Source organism: Triplophysa rosa, linkage group LG7 (assembly GCF_024868665.1).
Source record: "Triplophysa rosa linkage group LG7, Trosa_1v2, whole genome shotgun sequence".
Taxonomy (NCBI): Eukaryota; Metazoa; Chordata; class Actinopteri; order Cypriniformes; family Nemacheilidae; genus Triplophysa; species Triplophysa rosa.
In genome coordinates, this window is record NC_079896.1 from 13,654,227 (window position 1) to 13,670,935 (window position 16,709).

At 39.3% G+C, this 16,709-nt stretch overlaps 2 protein-coding genes across 5 annotated transcripts in view; one reads left to right on the top strand and one right to left on the bottom strand.

Annotated features, from left to right (window-relative positions):
- Positions 1–14,115, top strand: part of b4galnt1b (beta-1,4-N-acetyl-galactosaminyl transferase 1b) — a 30,941-nt gene extending 16,826 nt beyond the window's left edge. For 2 of the 4 annotated variants that reach the window (XM_057337637.1, XM_057337638.1), the window contains exon 12: positions 11,829–14,115. In XM_057337637.1, coding sequence (XP_057193620.1) covers positions 11,829–12,043 — 215 coding nt within the window. In that variant the 3' untranslated portion in view covers positions 12,044–14,115. Of the gene's footprint in view, positions 1–5,459; positions 7,086–11,828 lie in introns of those variants that run through there. The other 2 variants (XR_008963231.1, XM_057337639.1) reach the window with 2 other exon arrangements.
- LOC130556536 (uncharacterized) lies at positions 7,076–11,821 on the bottom strand. Its single transcript, XM_057337640.1, has 2 exons — positions 8,900–11,821; positions 7,076–8,689 (listed from the first exon to the last, which is right to left on the bottom strand). Exon 2 carries the CDS (start codon positions 8,414–8,416, stop codon positions 7,076–7,078), a length of 1,341 nt encoding a protein of 446 aa, XP_057193623.1. The 5' UTR covers positions 8,417–8,689; positions 8,900–11,821.
- Positions 14,116–16,709: the final 2,594 nt, after the last annotated feature.

Consider the following 16,709-nt stretch of genomic DNA (forward strand, 5'->3'; position numbering starts at 1 on the left):
CCAGACTTGGGAACGAACTTGTTGACTGAACTTGGCTCAGGAGCAGATTCTTGGGCTTGACTAAACTCAGGAACAGATTCTTGGGCTTGACTTGACTCAGGAACGGACTCCTAGACTTGACTAAACTCAGATTCTTGGGCTTGACTTGACTCAGGAACGGACTCCTAGACTTGACTAAACTCAGGAATAGACTCTTGGACTTGACTAGGCTCGGGAGTGGATTCTCGGGCTTGACTAGATTCAAGAACAGACTCTTGGACTTGACTAGGCTCGGGAGCAGACTCTTGGGCTTGACCTGACTCAGGAATGGACTCTTGGACTTGACTAGACTCAGGAACAGATTCTTGGACTTGATTTGACTCAGTAGAGGACTCTTGAGCATGACCTGACTCAGGAACGGAGCGAATTCTTGGACTGACTTGACTCCGGTTCGTGGCATGCAGCGACCTCTAGGGAGACTGAAGAACAGAGCGTAGACCACACCCACCACAGAGTGGAAGCCATCACAGGAATCAAAGTAGTTAGGGGACATACCTCTACAGTCTTCTCTGCTCGGAGCCTTGGGATGCCAGCTGCTTTCACCGACCTCAAAGGTGGATCTGCCAAGCTGGAGACCAGTCTCAAACGGGACTGGCGGCCATCTTGCGAACGGGGCTCTTGGCTGGTGGCCATCTTGCAAATGGACTCTTGGCTGGTGGCCATTTTGCGAATGGGATCTGGGCTGGGGGCCATCTTGCGCACGGGCTCTGGGCTGGCGGCCATCTTGCAAACGGGCTCTGGGCTGGCGGCCATCTTGCGAATTGGTGGAAATCTTGTGAACAGGCTCTGGGCTGGCGGTCACCATGAACAAAGGGCTTGTAACCCTCAGTGTGGGCTATACAGGCCTCCATGACTGGCCCAGCCTGACCCCAACTGTCCTCCTAAACCTTTTCGACTGTAAATGGTGAACCACAAAACTGCAACACAAAGTCAATAAACTGGACTAGAGTCCAGTTCGGGTCCTCCTCAGGTATGTAGAGACTAATATACTGATCGAGTCCAGACCAAAAACATTCCTTTAACATCCCATCGTCACCAGGCACATATTGGCTATGCCAAAGAAACTCATCCACAAAAATCTTGGTTGCACTTTATTTTACAGTACGTGTACCTATAGTGCACGTACAGTGTACTGACCTAAGAAAGTACTGGGTAGTATAAGGTAACTACATAGTATAAGTTTAGGTTTAGGGGTAGGTTCAGGGTTAGTACCTAGTAGAGTTGTCACGGTACCAAAAACATGTCTTACGATACTATACCAGCTGAAGTATCTCAATACCAAGTAGTATCATGATGCTGTGCCATGTTCATAATTCAAATCTATACAAAAAACACAGATTTAGATTAAACATTTTGTATTTGCTATAGTAAACTGTATTATACTTTGCACTAGAATATTTTGTTGCGTTAACTGTAGTGGATAAATTGTAGCAAATACTGTAGTATACTTAAATATTTACTATGGTAAGACTCAAAAACACTAGTGTCTATGAGTTTTAGTAGTTTATTGTAATAAATACTAAAGTACACTAGATAATTTTTCACATGGGAACTAATTCAAATGTGGGACCAATTTCATTGATACAGCAGTCATTATAAAGGGAAATATTGGGCTTACTTTAAATGCAGAACTTAGACGGCCAGTAGGTGGCGTCAATTTTCCACTGAGTTAGTGAATCATTTAACCAACTCCTTCAAAACTCTAATTTGAATCATTATCTCGTCCGAGTCATTCAAAACGCACATTCATTTAGGAGAACACTGCAAAAAGGCAGATGTAAGTGTTCAAATGAATATTAGTGCACAAAAATAGAGAGGCATTGTGGGTATTTTGAAGCTTTAGCATCGCGATGCTACCGTAGCACCGGTACACCGTGCAACCCTAGTACCTAGTTATTACCCAGTTATTATATGTACTGTAATTAGTACACAGTATGTACATGGGAAACAGGACTTAACTAAAATAAAGTGCTACAAAAATCTCAATGCTGCGACCATCTGGAAAGATTGAACATAGTTTCCTCCATGGATCACCGTCAGTACCTCCTGAAATCCTCCTGTATTCGGGTCTGGCTGCTAGATCCATATTGGCGAAGTATTCTTTAAACACGTACGTCTAGAGCGTGTTTACATAGAAAAACTGTATAAAAGTAGTTCAGCAGAATAGAAAAACATCTTCTGTTTAAAATGCACACAAAAAAACCACACAAATTGGTTTATTTATATTTTGCAGTACTCGACACCTAAAAAAGCTTCTGACCTCTCCAACTCATATTACATGGGAATAGGCTTAGCCTATGCCTTGCATAATTTACATTTCTGCATTTAACAGTCCATGCATTACAAATTAAGCATCAATCACCAAAGCATTTAACGGTATCTTAATAAAAAAGTTGGTTTTATGTAAGCTGAGAGGTATCTTTCGTGATTTCCTCAGAGAAAATTCTTCCACAACATAATCCAAATCCAGATGTCTCAAGACTGCATTCCATGGCCATTAAAGACAGCGAACTGAGATGTCTTTGACACATTTCTGTGGTTTTAAACTCATTTTGTTATTTTGCTTTCTACTGTCTTCTACACGTGATTTTTCACACTTATATTATTCAGTGTTTTTTTTATCTAGATGTCCCTCTCAACACAAGGCAATGTATTAGCATTATTTATTTGATTTATTTCCTACGGTTAATACTTCACAACTGCAAAATTAACCCCTTTATTCCACAGCATTCAGCGCTTCTTTATTGAAAAAATAAAATAAATGAAAAATGCACACATATTAAAGCCCCCTGCTGGTCTAGTGCCCTGGGCACGTGCCTGGTAGGCCCGTCCATTAATCCATCCCTGTTACTGATCTGCCTATTCTTTTCAATAGACTTACACCACTGTCACCGTGGCTATCACGCTGTTAAATGCAGATTTGCCGGGCTGAGGCTGACTGTGCTGCTCGCGCTCTCTGCTTTTTTCAGTTGACATTACATTAACACATCAAATAATGCTGCATGTTCGAAGGCAATTCAGGGGTCGAAGTGCTCTCGTGAACGCGCACCATAGACTGACAAGACAGAGGAGAATATATTGATTAAAGTCGTTATTTTGGTTTGTCTTTAGCATATAAAGTATTGTCGTCACTTTAAAAAAAATCAGTTGAGCCACTATGAGCGGATGGGCCAATTTGATGATGTCTTTAGTACTTTTCTGGAACTTGAAAACAACTATAACCATGATGTCCCCCCTTTTAAAGTCCTTCCCACGTGTCTCGAATTCTCCGTACAAGAGATCCCACCCCTTCCGCCGACTGAAGAGGGCCAGTCCACCGGCACGTCACACCCCCCCCCTTAAAAAAAACCCTTACACACACAAAATAAATATAACCAAGAGTCCAACAGTGTACATCCCAACCTCCTAACTAACATTATAATCTAAATAAATCCTATCTAGTCTTCAGTGGCTTGCCGAGCTCGGGGCGACTTTAAACACTGAAATAAGCATCTTCAACAATCCTGTAACCCAGATTGCTGTCGAATACTGAAGTGTACCCCCACTCAGGGTTACCACGCAAAACAAAAAAACCCCACACCCCCTCTAACTAAACTCGGATGTACACAGAAAACCCCACATTCATAGGCTCCCAAAATAATTTTCACTGTGTCCCTTAAACACATCTTGTTTCCCAATAAGACTCATCAACCTCGGCACCTAGGAGAAGAGACAAAAGTGGAGAGCAAGACAGAAAACACAGGAAACACAACATCATAAACCTTAGTAAACTCGAGAAAGAGCATCAGCAATCACATTGTCTGTACCTTTAATATGTCTTATATAAAGAATATACCCTTGTAGAAAAATACACCACCTCATGAGTCTCTGATTTGGGTTCTGCAAAGAATGAAGAAACGTTAGAGGATTGTGATCTGTATAGACCACCAATGAACCTCCACCTGAACCCACGTAAACCTCAAAGTGTTGCATTGCCCAAATCAGAGCTAGGGCTTCCTTCTCAATAACCGAATAGTTAAGTTGATAAGAACTAAACTTTCGGGAGAAATACCCAACCACACAATCCACCCCATCTTCCGAAGTCTGCAATAGAACAGCTCCAGCTCCTACATTACTTGCATCAACCTGCAATTTGAAGGGTTTATCCAACCTGGGCGCAACCAAAACTGGCGATACCGTCAGTAGAGATTTAACATCCTCAAATGCTCTCTGGCACCCAGAACTCCAATCAAATTTTACATTACCTCGCAACAGATTGGTAAGAGGAGCAGCCACAGTTGAAATTTTTTTGCAAAACCCCCTATAAAACCCCACCATCCCAAGAAACCTCATCAACTCTTTTTTTGTAGTTGGGGAAGGAAACTGATCAATTGCGGAGACTTTTACTCTAACAGGACGTACAGAACCTTGGCCTACAACTTTCCCAAGATAGGTGACAGTAGCTTTTGCAAACTCACACTTACTCAGATTAACAGTAATGTTAGCTGCAACCAGACAATCAAATAGGGCTCTAATTCTATTTAGATGTTCTGACCAAGTGTCACTAAAAACAACTACGTCATCCAAATAGACAGCACAACCCTTCAAACCTGCAATCACACGATTCATTAAACGCTGAAATGTAGCTGGGGCATTCCTCAAACCAAAACTCATCACCTTATACGAAAATAAGCCTGATGGAATTACAAATGCAGAGATTTCTTGGGCTCTAGCTGTTAATGGCACCTGCCAATAGCCTTTAAGCAAATCAAATTTGCTAACATAGGTGGCAGATCCTACTTAGTCAAAGCAATCCTCAATTCGTGGCAAAGGAAATGAGTCAGGTTTAGTTAGCACGTTTACTTTTCTATAGTCTGTGCAAAACCTAGAAATGCCATCAACTTTATTAACCAGTATGCACGGAGATGCCCAACTGGAAAAAGAAGGCTCAGCTAACCCATTTTTCAGTAAATACTCAACCTCTGTCTCCAACTTACGTCGTTTATCCATAGACACACGATAATAATGCTGACGAACAGGTTTAGAGTCCCCCACATCAATATCATGTTCAATTAAATTGGTCTGCGAAGGAGTATCTGAAAAAAGACACACATACACATTAATTAAAAGAGTCATATCAGAACAATGTTCTTTGGGAAGGTGCCCCAGCATAACACTCAAATTCCCAAAGAATTCAGTGTTTTTTAAACAGCCTTGGGTAACAGATTCATCAGGATACAGCTCCTAATCAGAAACATAACCAGACGGAACAAAGTCAAAAGATACTATATCCTCTGAACCAGCCAAAAGTACAGGTTTCACATAAGAACCCTCTGGATCCCCAACCGATAAATCAAAGGTGGCACTGTCAACAACATTACGTGTATAATAAGGTTTCAAAAGATTGACATGACAAACACGTTTTTTTTTCCTCCTATCAGGAGTTTCAATTACATAATTCAACCCTGAAACCTGACGTAACACAGTATACGGACCAACAAACTTTGCTTGAAAAGGAGAACCCACCACTGGTATTAAAGCAAGCACCTGATCACCAGGCTGAAACACTCGAACTTCTGTTCGACGGTCAAATAACCGCTTCATTCTACCCTGTGAATGCGCCAAATTTACTTTAGCCTGCGCACAGGATTCAATCAGTCTCCTGTGAAAATCACTTACATAACTCATCAGATTGTCCGGTGGATCAACATCTTTCAACTCCTCCGACAGAAGGAACATTGGACTACGCACAGAATGCCCAAACACCAGCTCATTTGGACTAAATCCTGTGCTTTCCTGAGAAGCCTCCCTAGCGGCCATAAGAAGCCAGGGTAAACCGGCTTCCCAGTCACCCTTCAAATGTGTACAAAACGACCGCAACAGAGACTTCAGCGTCTGATGAAAGCGCTCTAGCACCCCCTGACTTTGAGCATGGTAAGCACTAGCTTTCTGATGTTTAATATGCAATTTCTGCAATATTTGAGCAAAAAATTTAGAAGTAAAGTTTGATCCTTGATCTGTTTGTAAGACCTTAGGAATCCCGAACAAAGAAATAAATTTCGTTAAAGCTTTTAACACTGCCTTTGCAGTAATAGAACGTAAAGGATAGACTGCCGGAAACCTGGTTGCCTGACACATTACTGTACATACATACTCCCTGCTTTAGACTTAGGCAAGGGGCCCACACAATCCACAATCAAATATTCAAATGGTTGGTGTTCCACTGGAATTGGCTGGAATGGTGCAGGTTTTAAAGTCTGATTCGGCTTGCCAGTCAATTGACAAATGTGGCAGGTTTTAATGAATACAGAAACATCACGTTTGAGTTTAGGCCAGAAAAAACTCTTCAAAATTAATTGATAGGTCTTTTTTACACCCAGGTGCCCTGAGGAATCATGAGCGGTCTTCAAAATAAGATCATGGAAATTTCTTGGCACAACAATTTGAACAATTTGCTCCAATAAAATCTTTACCATGAGGGACCCACTTTCTGACCAAAACTTCCCCATCTAAGAAATATCCCGAAGGTGTCTCTTTCCACAACCATAGAGGAAGGACTCTGTCAAATAAATCAACAAGTGATACATCTGCTTGTTGCTCCTTCACTAGTTCACCAAGAGAAATAGTTAGAACAGAAGGTATTTCAATCCAGGTTTTTCCTTCTTTAATATCTGCCTGAATCACAGGTAAAGACTTACTCCCAGCACGAGTCACCACAGAAGAAACAAACACTTCTGGAAAAGTCTGGGCACTTTCATCGCACATGTCTGTAACAGATAAAGGAGAGACAACCAAAGCTGGCGAATCTTCAGACCATACCCTACTCCCAGCTAAATTGTTTCCAAGAATAATGTCTATACCCTTCAACAGGCAAACAGGGTCGTACTCCCAGTGTGACCTCACCCTGCACCAAATCAGACGCCATCAACACTTTATGTAAAGGAACAGATACAACTGACAGTCCTATTCCTCTAATCAAAACATTGTCACCAGTGTATGATTCTCTGGAAAAAGGCAAAACATTTTCAGAAATAAAAGATTCTGTTGCACCAGTGTCTCAAAGGATTTTTACTAGTCTTCTTTCTTTAGAGTCTCTTAATGAAACATAACCTTCTATCACAAAAGGGAAAAAACTAGAGTCCACAGTTTTACCATCATCTTCTACAGTCCTTTCACCTGATGATTGAACAGATGTAATCAATCCTACAGGCTTTGCTCCAAAAGCAGAGCTTTTGGTCCTTTCATTACCTCCCAGATAATGAGCTTTAGCTTTCAACATTGGACAATTATTTTTCCAATGGCCCTTACCCTGGCAGTAATGACAAACATCTGTCAATTCACTTTTCCCACCTTGGAGCAAATTTTTCCCCCTAGAGAAGCTGGAACTATCCATATTTTTATCACTTACAACCCAATCGTTTTCTCGTCCAACTTCTCTGACAATTCTTTGTCCAAACTGGTTTTTGTGAATTAACGCATATTCATCGGCTAAGATTGCATAAGCTGTACGAGATGTTCCTTCAGCCACAAAAGTAGCAGTACGAGCTGGTATTGAGTTCTTAAATTGTTCTAATACTATCAGCTCTTTTAATTCATCAAAAGTTTTAATGTCAGAGGCAGAACACCAGCGATTAAAATGGGTTTGAATTTCTCTCACAAATTCCACACATGTTTGCCTCTCCGTTTTTTGCCAACCTCTTAACCGCTGTCTATATGCCTCTGGCACCAATTCATAAGCCTTCAAAATAGTTGCTTTCACGCATTCATAATTTCCCGAATGCTGATCATTTAAAGAGGAAAAAACCTCCTGAGCTCTCCCCATGAGAACACACTGCAATAACAAGTTGCGCGCTGAATCCAACCAACCCGTAGCATTAGCTAGTCGCTCAAACAAAGAGAAAAACGTTTCAATTTCCCGTTCGTCAAATTTAGGCACCAATCTTAAATTCGTAGCCACATCAAAATCTATACACTCATGTTCACTACCTTCAATAGATAATCTTTTGGCTTCTTTTGAAATTTTCCCTTCATTAATCAAATCCAGTTTATAACGCTCAAGATCTAACCTCTTATTTTCAATATCATATTTAGCCTCTATTTTTTTCTCCTCAATCTTTTCCTTAGACTTCATCTCTAACAAAAGTAATTCTTTCTGTTGCTCGAAAGTCAAAGACATCCTGCTACCCTGAGATATAGATGTTGTTGGTTCTGATTTAAGAACCTTCTGGTCTACTAAAGCGGATATCAAAATTGATTTTAAACTTTCCTTTAATCGTTTATCAGCAACAGAAAGACCAACATGATAATGGCTTGCTAGCGCTAACAACTGATCTTTCGAACACTCACTTAAAAGATCCTCCGATGGATTTCGAATAAACTCTTCAATATTGGAAGTCATGACTTACATTTCTGTTATCCCTACAAATTATCAAAACCTAACAAACCCGAATAAACACTGATAAATTCCTATAAGCTTATTCAATGAGTATTAAATTCAGTTATAGCTCACCATTCGTTGAACTTGACGTAAATTCCAACAAACAAACAACGGACACAAAATTCTACAAATATTTCCTCTAAACTTTTCAATCGTAATACCAATCGAAAAATATACTACTTACTCACCAAACAATTGTACTCGAAACCTCCCAAACAAACAATACTGCACGCGCTCCGCACTAAGATAATGAAAACCCGGTGTTCTCAATTATAATGAATCGACGAGCCCCCATATTTGTCACGGCCGGCTCAAAGCCGTGGCAAATAAGGGAGACTACGTGCACAAGTAAACGTAAAAAAAAGGTTTATTATACAAAATAAAAAATAAAACATAATAATCATAAACCAAACTATAAGTAAACAAGTAAGCTAATCCATAAACAAAGTAACTAAACAAAACACAAGCCAGACAAAGGGGCAACAGACAAAATGCTCTCCTCTCTTCGGGAAGCTCCCCCCTTTTAAAGTCCTTCCCAGTTGTCTCGAATTCTCCGTACAAGAGATCCCACCCCTTCCGCCGACTGAAGAGGGCCGGTCCACCGGCACCTCACACAACTGAAATAAATATATAATGAGCAGGAGTACTTACAAAGTTACTAACAGCCTTTCCATGCCATTCATACTAGAACTGATTCTAAATATTCTTTCCAATTAAAACATGATTCACAATGAAATGCTTTTAACATGCTGATTATTTATGCTATTAATATCATAAATGCTATATACAAGACGCTATGTTTTATAATCTGTCACAAACCTATATAGCAAACAGTAAACTTGACTGACAGCTAAAAATTCTTTATTACTGCTGCATTTTCGTTTACTTAAGCGTTACAGAAAAAGTGTCCATTTATTTATCTACTCTTGGTGTCTGCAGGTCTTTATATGCGATGTTAAAATGAAGCACGTTTGGCGCTAAATAAAGATATTAGAGGATATAGCGGCAAAATATAATCAACATAAATGTCCCTGAGTGCGCGTGATGTGTACATCTCAGTTATGTAGACGCGCGCCGCTGCTCAATTTAAACCACAGAAATAGTCTGATTTTTTAATGGTTCATTGTGTCTTGCGATCCGGATGGAACGAAGGATAAGCTGGGTGAAAACCTGTCATCCGGTTTACTGGACTGTTGCTTGTCAGGGGCAGGGCATGCGTATTTTCACCACCCTGGGAGCGTTTAAAAACCCAAATTTTGATCTGCTTTTCAGGTGGTTGACGCGACATACAGTATTTCTCTGTCCGCTCTCTGTCCACTGGTGAAAGTGTGCTTACCTGTGTATGTGCGCGCATGTGTCTGTGTGTGTGTGTGTGTGTGTGTGTGTGTGTGTGTGTGTGTGTGCGTGCGAATCAGGTCGGAACTCGATACAGAGAGCAGAGGAAAATTGTAAAGGCGCGACCACGTAGAAACAGAAATGACATGCCGCCATGTAAATAAGATAATTACATAATGCTATTTAGTTTGTTTAGTACGAGAACAAGGTATAGACATGTTATATAGGAAAGGTAACCTTAAATTACTTCTCTTGTGATCTAACGCTACATAAAAAATTTAATTAACATGACCTTCAAGGTGGGCGGGAGGTGCCGTTGGAGGGGCGGGGCGCCCCCCTAAGGTAATGGTAGGGGAAACACTGCAGCAGCCCCCGGCCAGCAAAACAAGTGCAGACAGCGTACAAACAGTGGCGAGGAACCCAAAACTACAATGGAGAAAAAAAAACCTTGGGAGAACCCAGGCCCAGCCAGGGGAACCAGTTCTCCTCTGGCACTACTGCTACATCTCTACAAGCTCGACAGTGCTAGCACAAATAGGCTAAATAACCCCCCCAAAAAGAAATAAAAGAGGCAGATGATAGATTTAATATTATCTTAATATTCTAATAGCTAATTGCAGTTGCAATTTTGTTGTATAGTGGGGACATGTCAGGGCCACCTCCCTCTTTCAGCTACACCATCTGGACTGGTTATGGACCTCAGAACAGTGATAAAAGAAAACTGATAGCAGAATACCATTCTACAAGTGCATCAGTTTTATAGGAAGTGTTCCTGGTTTCAGTTGATCTAAATAATGCAGCCTAATAATCCCTTAGAGGATTTGTATTATTGAAGTGTTGTGTACGCAAGGTTGAAGAGATGCGTCTTTAATCTTGATTTAAACTGGCGGAGTGTGTCTGCCTCCCGCACACTATTCGGAAGACTGTTCCAGAGTTTGGGCGCTAAGTAGAAAAAGGATCTACCACCTGCACTTATATGTATAAATGTACTTGATTTTTAAACTATAGGTATTACCAACTGTCCAGAGCCCAAAGAATGTAGTGAACATGAGGGACTGTATAGTAGTAGAAGCTCACTCAGGTACTGTGGAGCTAAACCGTGCAGGATCTTATAGGTAGTCAGTAAGATTTAAAATTGAATACGTTGCTTAATAGGTAACCAGTGCAATGTTGACAGGACTGGGCTAATATGCTCATACATTTTTGTTCGTGTAAGAACTCTAGCTGCCGTGTTTTGATCTAGTTGGAGTTTTTGTAATAAACCTACAGGGCAACCGCCTAACAGTGCATTACAATAATCTAGTCTTGACATCACAAATGTGTGAATTAACTTTTCTGCATTTAATAGTGACAGCCTGTGACGTAATTTAGATAAATTCTTAAGATGAAAAACGAGGTTTTGCAGGTGTTGGCAACATGGTTTTAAAATGACAGATTACTATCAAATAAAATGCCCAGATTCCTAGCTGACGACGAGGGTTTCATTGAGCGTCCGTCAATAGTTAAGTAGTATTCTTGGTGGTTGCGTATTGCACTTTTCGGTCCAGTAAGTAACACTTCTGTTTTGTCCAACAATAAAAAGATGCTACTCATCCAGTTTTTATATCAACTATGCATTCCAAAACTGCTGTGTTTTGTGAGGCCTCGAGGAAATGTAGAGTTGAGTATCATGTCTCTTAATTATACCTCCTAGAGGTAGCATGTACAGTGTGAAGAGCAGAGGCCCTAAGACTGAGCCCTGTGGCACGCCGTACTGGACTAGTGATTTGCGTGACACTTCATTGTTTATTGCTACAAATTGAAACAGTTAGATAGGTATGAACGAAACCATTGCAATACTATTCCACTAACACCAACATCATTTTCAAGTCTATGTAAAAGTATGCTGTTGTCAATGGTGTCAATAGCGGCACTAAGATCTAATAGCACAAGTAACGACATGCAGCCGAAATATGTTTGTAATTTTAGTAAATTGTATCGTGATTTTTTTAAATGTTGCAATTACAACTTATTTCTTTGCTTTGTTTTGTATTTTTAGAGTTTTTTATAGATGGTCTGGGCTCCCTGCATGTTGGGTCATGTGATGATGTCATCGTGAACCACGCCACCAAGATCAAACTCCCGTGGGGCCAGTCAGAAAGCGATAAAACGTATGCGAAGTTCCGTTACCCTCCTGCTTCATCTGATGCGACACACACCAAAAATGGCCTCTTGTACTTCAAAAACCGCTTCCAGTGTTTAACACACAACTGAACACACCTTGGACTCTCTCCATTTTCTTTTACTCTTATTCTCCGTCAAACAGACTTTCTCTCCCTGAGTAGCTAAAGGGGCGTGTGAAGACTCACGGACTGTGGTACAGTACATACCACACATGGTCCCATGTATGTATGGAAGAGTTCAAATTGACCTCTTCTTTTGGAAGGGATCCTCACGTGATCAATCTCGACTGACGTGATGACTTGCGCAGTGATTGGCTGATTAATTTTTTTTTGATTTTTTGAATATTTTTTGAACTGAGGAAGTGATGTCATATTTTGTGTCTTCTTTCTTTAGCGTTATTTTTGTTGAGAAGAATCTTTAGATACAAATCAAACCCTTACGTAAATTATGCATATCAGTTTTCTCCTGAGCCAATCATATTTAAGTATCACATTTAACTGACAGGTATACGGAAGAACTTTTCCTTTGGTACCGAAGAATCAAGAAGACTGCAGAGGTGCAATTTTTAAATCCGGTTAAAGGGACACTCCTTCCCATTGGACATTCGCCTGAAATGTCACTTCAGCTCCCTGCCTGGCATTAATTGTGTGTGTCTGTGCGTGTTGTATTGCGGGTCATCTCTCTGTACGTTTGCACTAAAACAAATGGATTTCACATTGGAGAGGCCAGACCCTTAGCATCACTAAAAGAAGGAATTTACAAAATATCACTAACAAGCTTAAACCACAGAAAATCCACCATCACTCCCTCACTTTTTGTCTCTCATCCTTCCTCTTTCACATACTCACTCCAAAATATTTCTCAGCAAGAGATGGTGGGGTCATTGTGTTTTGTTAAACAATTTAATTATTTATTTCAAGAGTGACTGTGCCAAAAGCTTATAATTACTGTCCTAGTTTGACTCATTTAATGTTTTGTATGTATGTTTTTCTTTCCTAATTTCTGGGGTCCGTACAACCCACAGCAAAAAAGCATGCAGCCTCATTTTAATAGCAGTACAGTTGTCAGCAGTTGTTTGTCCACTGAGTATAGTCCATTTTAACTTAAAGGGAATTATGTGTTTTGTCCAAAGCTAGTTTTGTAAAAGGAAAAAGGTCCAGTCAGTGGATTTTGTTGTGCAGAATGCCCTTACTTAAACCAAAATCAACATTAGTACTCTCTGGGACTAACACAGTTGTGCAACCATGAAAGAAATTACAGCCAAATAAAAAATAAACTGTAATTTTGATGATTCAACAGTACCAGTCAAAAGTTTAGACACTTAAGACATTTTGTTGTACATTCATTCTGTTTTTGTTATACATTCATTCTGTATACATACATTACTCTTTTTAAAGTTACAGTAAAGTCGTGTAATGTTCAGTCAACTTCTGAATACTGGGCACTTGTTTGCTTGTTTTTTCTCTTGCTGGTCAAGCTCATTAAAACAATACTTAAAATAATTATTTTGTAAAGAAATGTATACATACAGTATGTTCAATATATAATTGTTTACACAACTAAGCCATTTAAGCATCAGTCTTTAAAAGGTCTTTCTACGATCAAAATTCAACTGGTACTGCATATGATATAGCTGTTATCAAGATTTTTAGAAAATAATAATTAAAAAATATCTGTATAGACCAAAAGCACCTGCCATTTGAACAGTAAAAGCATGTCACATCCAGGTTTGATCACTATCTGTTCCAATTTACTGTATTCTTTTGCATACTTTTATTTGTATCATGTTTTGTTTGCATATTGCTTTTGTGTCTGCGTGCGTGCATGCAAAAGAGAGAGAGATGAGCAGATGTTTTTCAGCTAGCCTATATAAAGTAGGCTTTACATCGTCTCTCTCAAATAGCAGAAGGCCCAAAGGACTGTTTGCTGCATTACGCATATGACATGCATATTCTTTGAATAATGTTGAACATTATTTCCTATTATTGTTAAAGATTTTCCCTGTCTGTTTGTGTGCGTGTGTGCATGGTCATCCTCTTCACCTTTTCAGTTATATCTGGTCTAAAATGGTGCCATACAGAAGTAGATAATTGCATGGCTGTCCAAGAAGCCTTAAAAGTGAAGAAAATAAAATAAGAGTGGAAAAATGTGTTTAATGAGTATTCAGTCAGGTTAATAGTAACAAAATGCTGTACTTGCCTAAAAAATGCAAAACTATAACCTGTGCACTTCACTGTAAATTCATATTAGTTTAGTTTACTTTTAAAAAAACTTTGGAAACCGATTGCCCTTATTTTCTCAAGTCAAATTTAAAGGTAAAATTAAATTTAAGTTAGTAATCAGCTATAAGTATAACAAACTTTTCTAAGTAATTTAACTACTAAATTACCAAGTAAGTTTAATATGTCAATTTCAGTTAAAATACTAGTACTCTTAATACAGATTTACTCTTCCATTTTAAGCTACAACAACTAAAAAACTATCCACAATCGGTTTCCAAAGTTTGTTAAAGTAAAGTGAACATGTTTTTTTAAGTACAACTAAAACAGAAGACACTCAACACATGTCTGACATTCTCAACTGTTTATTTTTTAATAAACAGCTTGTTAGGAACATCACAATAACTGACAAATGTAGAACCAATGCTTCTGTCTAAACAGATCTCTTATTAAGTAGCACTGTAAAAAATTACAATATACAGCACTGTACAGAAAAATGTAGGCATTTGACATGTACTGTAGACATTATAGACATTTGGCTTTAGAAAGCTTCAGTTATAACTATAAAAACATAACTGAGCCAGCCATCTGTAACCAGAAGTAAAACTAGTGCTCACTTGAAATTAGTGCAATATTACAAAATAAGCCTGAAATACAGACATTTAACTAATCTACAGTATACATTAACATAAGTATAAAATCTGTCCAAACTTGAAATAAGTGAAATTACAAAATATGCCAAAAAATTAACAGGAACAGAGGCTTTCAAGACAAAGTTTAGCTTAAAGGCTGATTTTAAGGCTTTGAAGTTTAGGTATGAGTTTCTTACCTCCCAACAACAGAAATACCCTCTGGACAAAAATGTTTTCCTCATTGTCTTTGTGTAGTCTAAATTAAGAGCATAGATTAAAGCAAAGAGGAGACATACAGCATGTTGCAAGTTTGGGACATCATCCATGACAATTCTTCCCTCCAGAATGATTGCCCTTGATGCATTAACATTGAGAACATGTGGAGTTCGGGCAGCCGTATCTTCAGGTGAAACTGTGAGCAGGTCAACATCATTCCACTGAAGTCTGCATCTACATCTGAATCCTAAACATAACAAAAAATAGGAAAGCGTGAGTTTTTCCCTACCTTGAGACACCCCAGAGCTTTAGGCAAGCAAGAAGCATAATGACATATAACCAAGCTTTAAACCACAACTGCCAAAGACGGGTGATAAAATATATAGTGAAAGAGTTACAAAACATTTTTAAAGGGCTAGTTCACCCAAAAATTAAAATTCGGTCATCATTTAAACACAAAGAATGATACTTGTAAGAATGTTAGCAATTTTCAGTTCCGTGACATCCATATTGTTCTGTGACAAATATTGTATAATTTTTCTGTTCTGTTGAACACAAAGTGAGATATTTTGAAGAATTTAGGAAAACAAACAGTTCTCAGGCACCTTAGGCTACCCTTTATTTTTTAGTCAATGATGTCACAGAATAGAGGGTATGCATTGACGTCACTTTCCCATGTGAACGCGCCGGGACACGCCCCCCCTGAGCGCCAGGACACGTTCCCCTGAGTAGTAAAACACGCAGCAAAATGGCTGAGGAGAATAGGAGAAACAAAGAAACCGGGAAACACAGAATTATTTGCTGAAATTACAAGCAGCTGGACTCGACAGTCATCCTTAGGAGTCTCTACGACTTACATAGGAATCAGGTGTTCCTGGACACTGAAATGTTGCGCGGAATTGCGTTTCCTGATATTGTAAGCAGTCATTTTGCTGAGTGTTCTACCACCCAGGAGGGCACGCTCCGGCGTGCTCACATGGTGTTCAGAATTTTCATTTTTGGGTGAACTATCACTTTAAGACAACAATGATTTACCCACTGACCATTAGTGCATTTGACTAAATATTTGACAAAACGTCGCCTTAGAATTGTAACGTGCGGGTTCAGTGATGTGCGTGTAACCACTCTTACCCGACGCTATTTCACTGCGGTCAAGCCAGCCGCGGTTTGAAAATACACGGTCAAGCCAGCCGCTGTTTAGGTTCAGATGCGCGCTTATTGAGTGGTTTACGGTACATTACGGGAACACCGCTTGTAAAGCTTTATTTAAATGTAGATGTTCCGCGTCTCTTGTCAAAAACATATTTCTTGTTTTACGTTTAGCATATCTCGTTTTTGTCGTAATTTATGCAGGTTTTTTTCTCCGAATGTTTGCATTATGATTGCTGTAACGTTATACTGTGAAACCAATGTCTCTGTCTGTATCTTAAATATGTATTATTTTAATGCCTTCTAGACCTTTGTCCTGCAAATAAAACTGTTTATGCAGTTTGCAATTACAGTACCCATGCATTTGAACAGATTTAATTACAGTATGTTTTTTGAAAGCATTTTGTTTGAAAAATATTATTCCAATATAATTGACTATACAAACATTATTTCTCATAAGTAGAAAAAACTGATGATGGATTTCTGTAGGGGCCATCCCACACTATATGCACACCATATATGGACTTATTTTACTGTAGC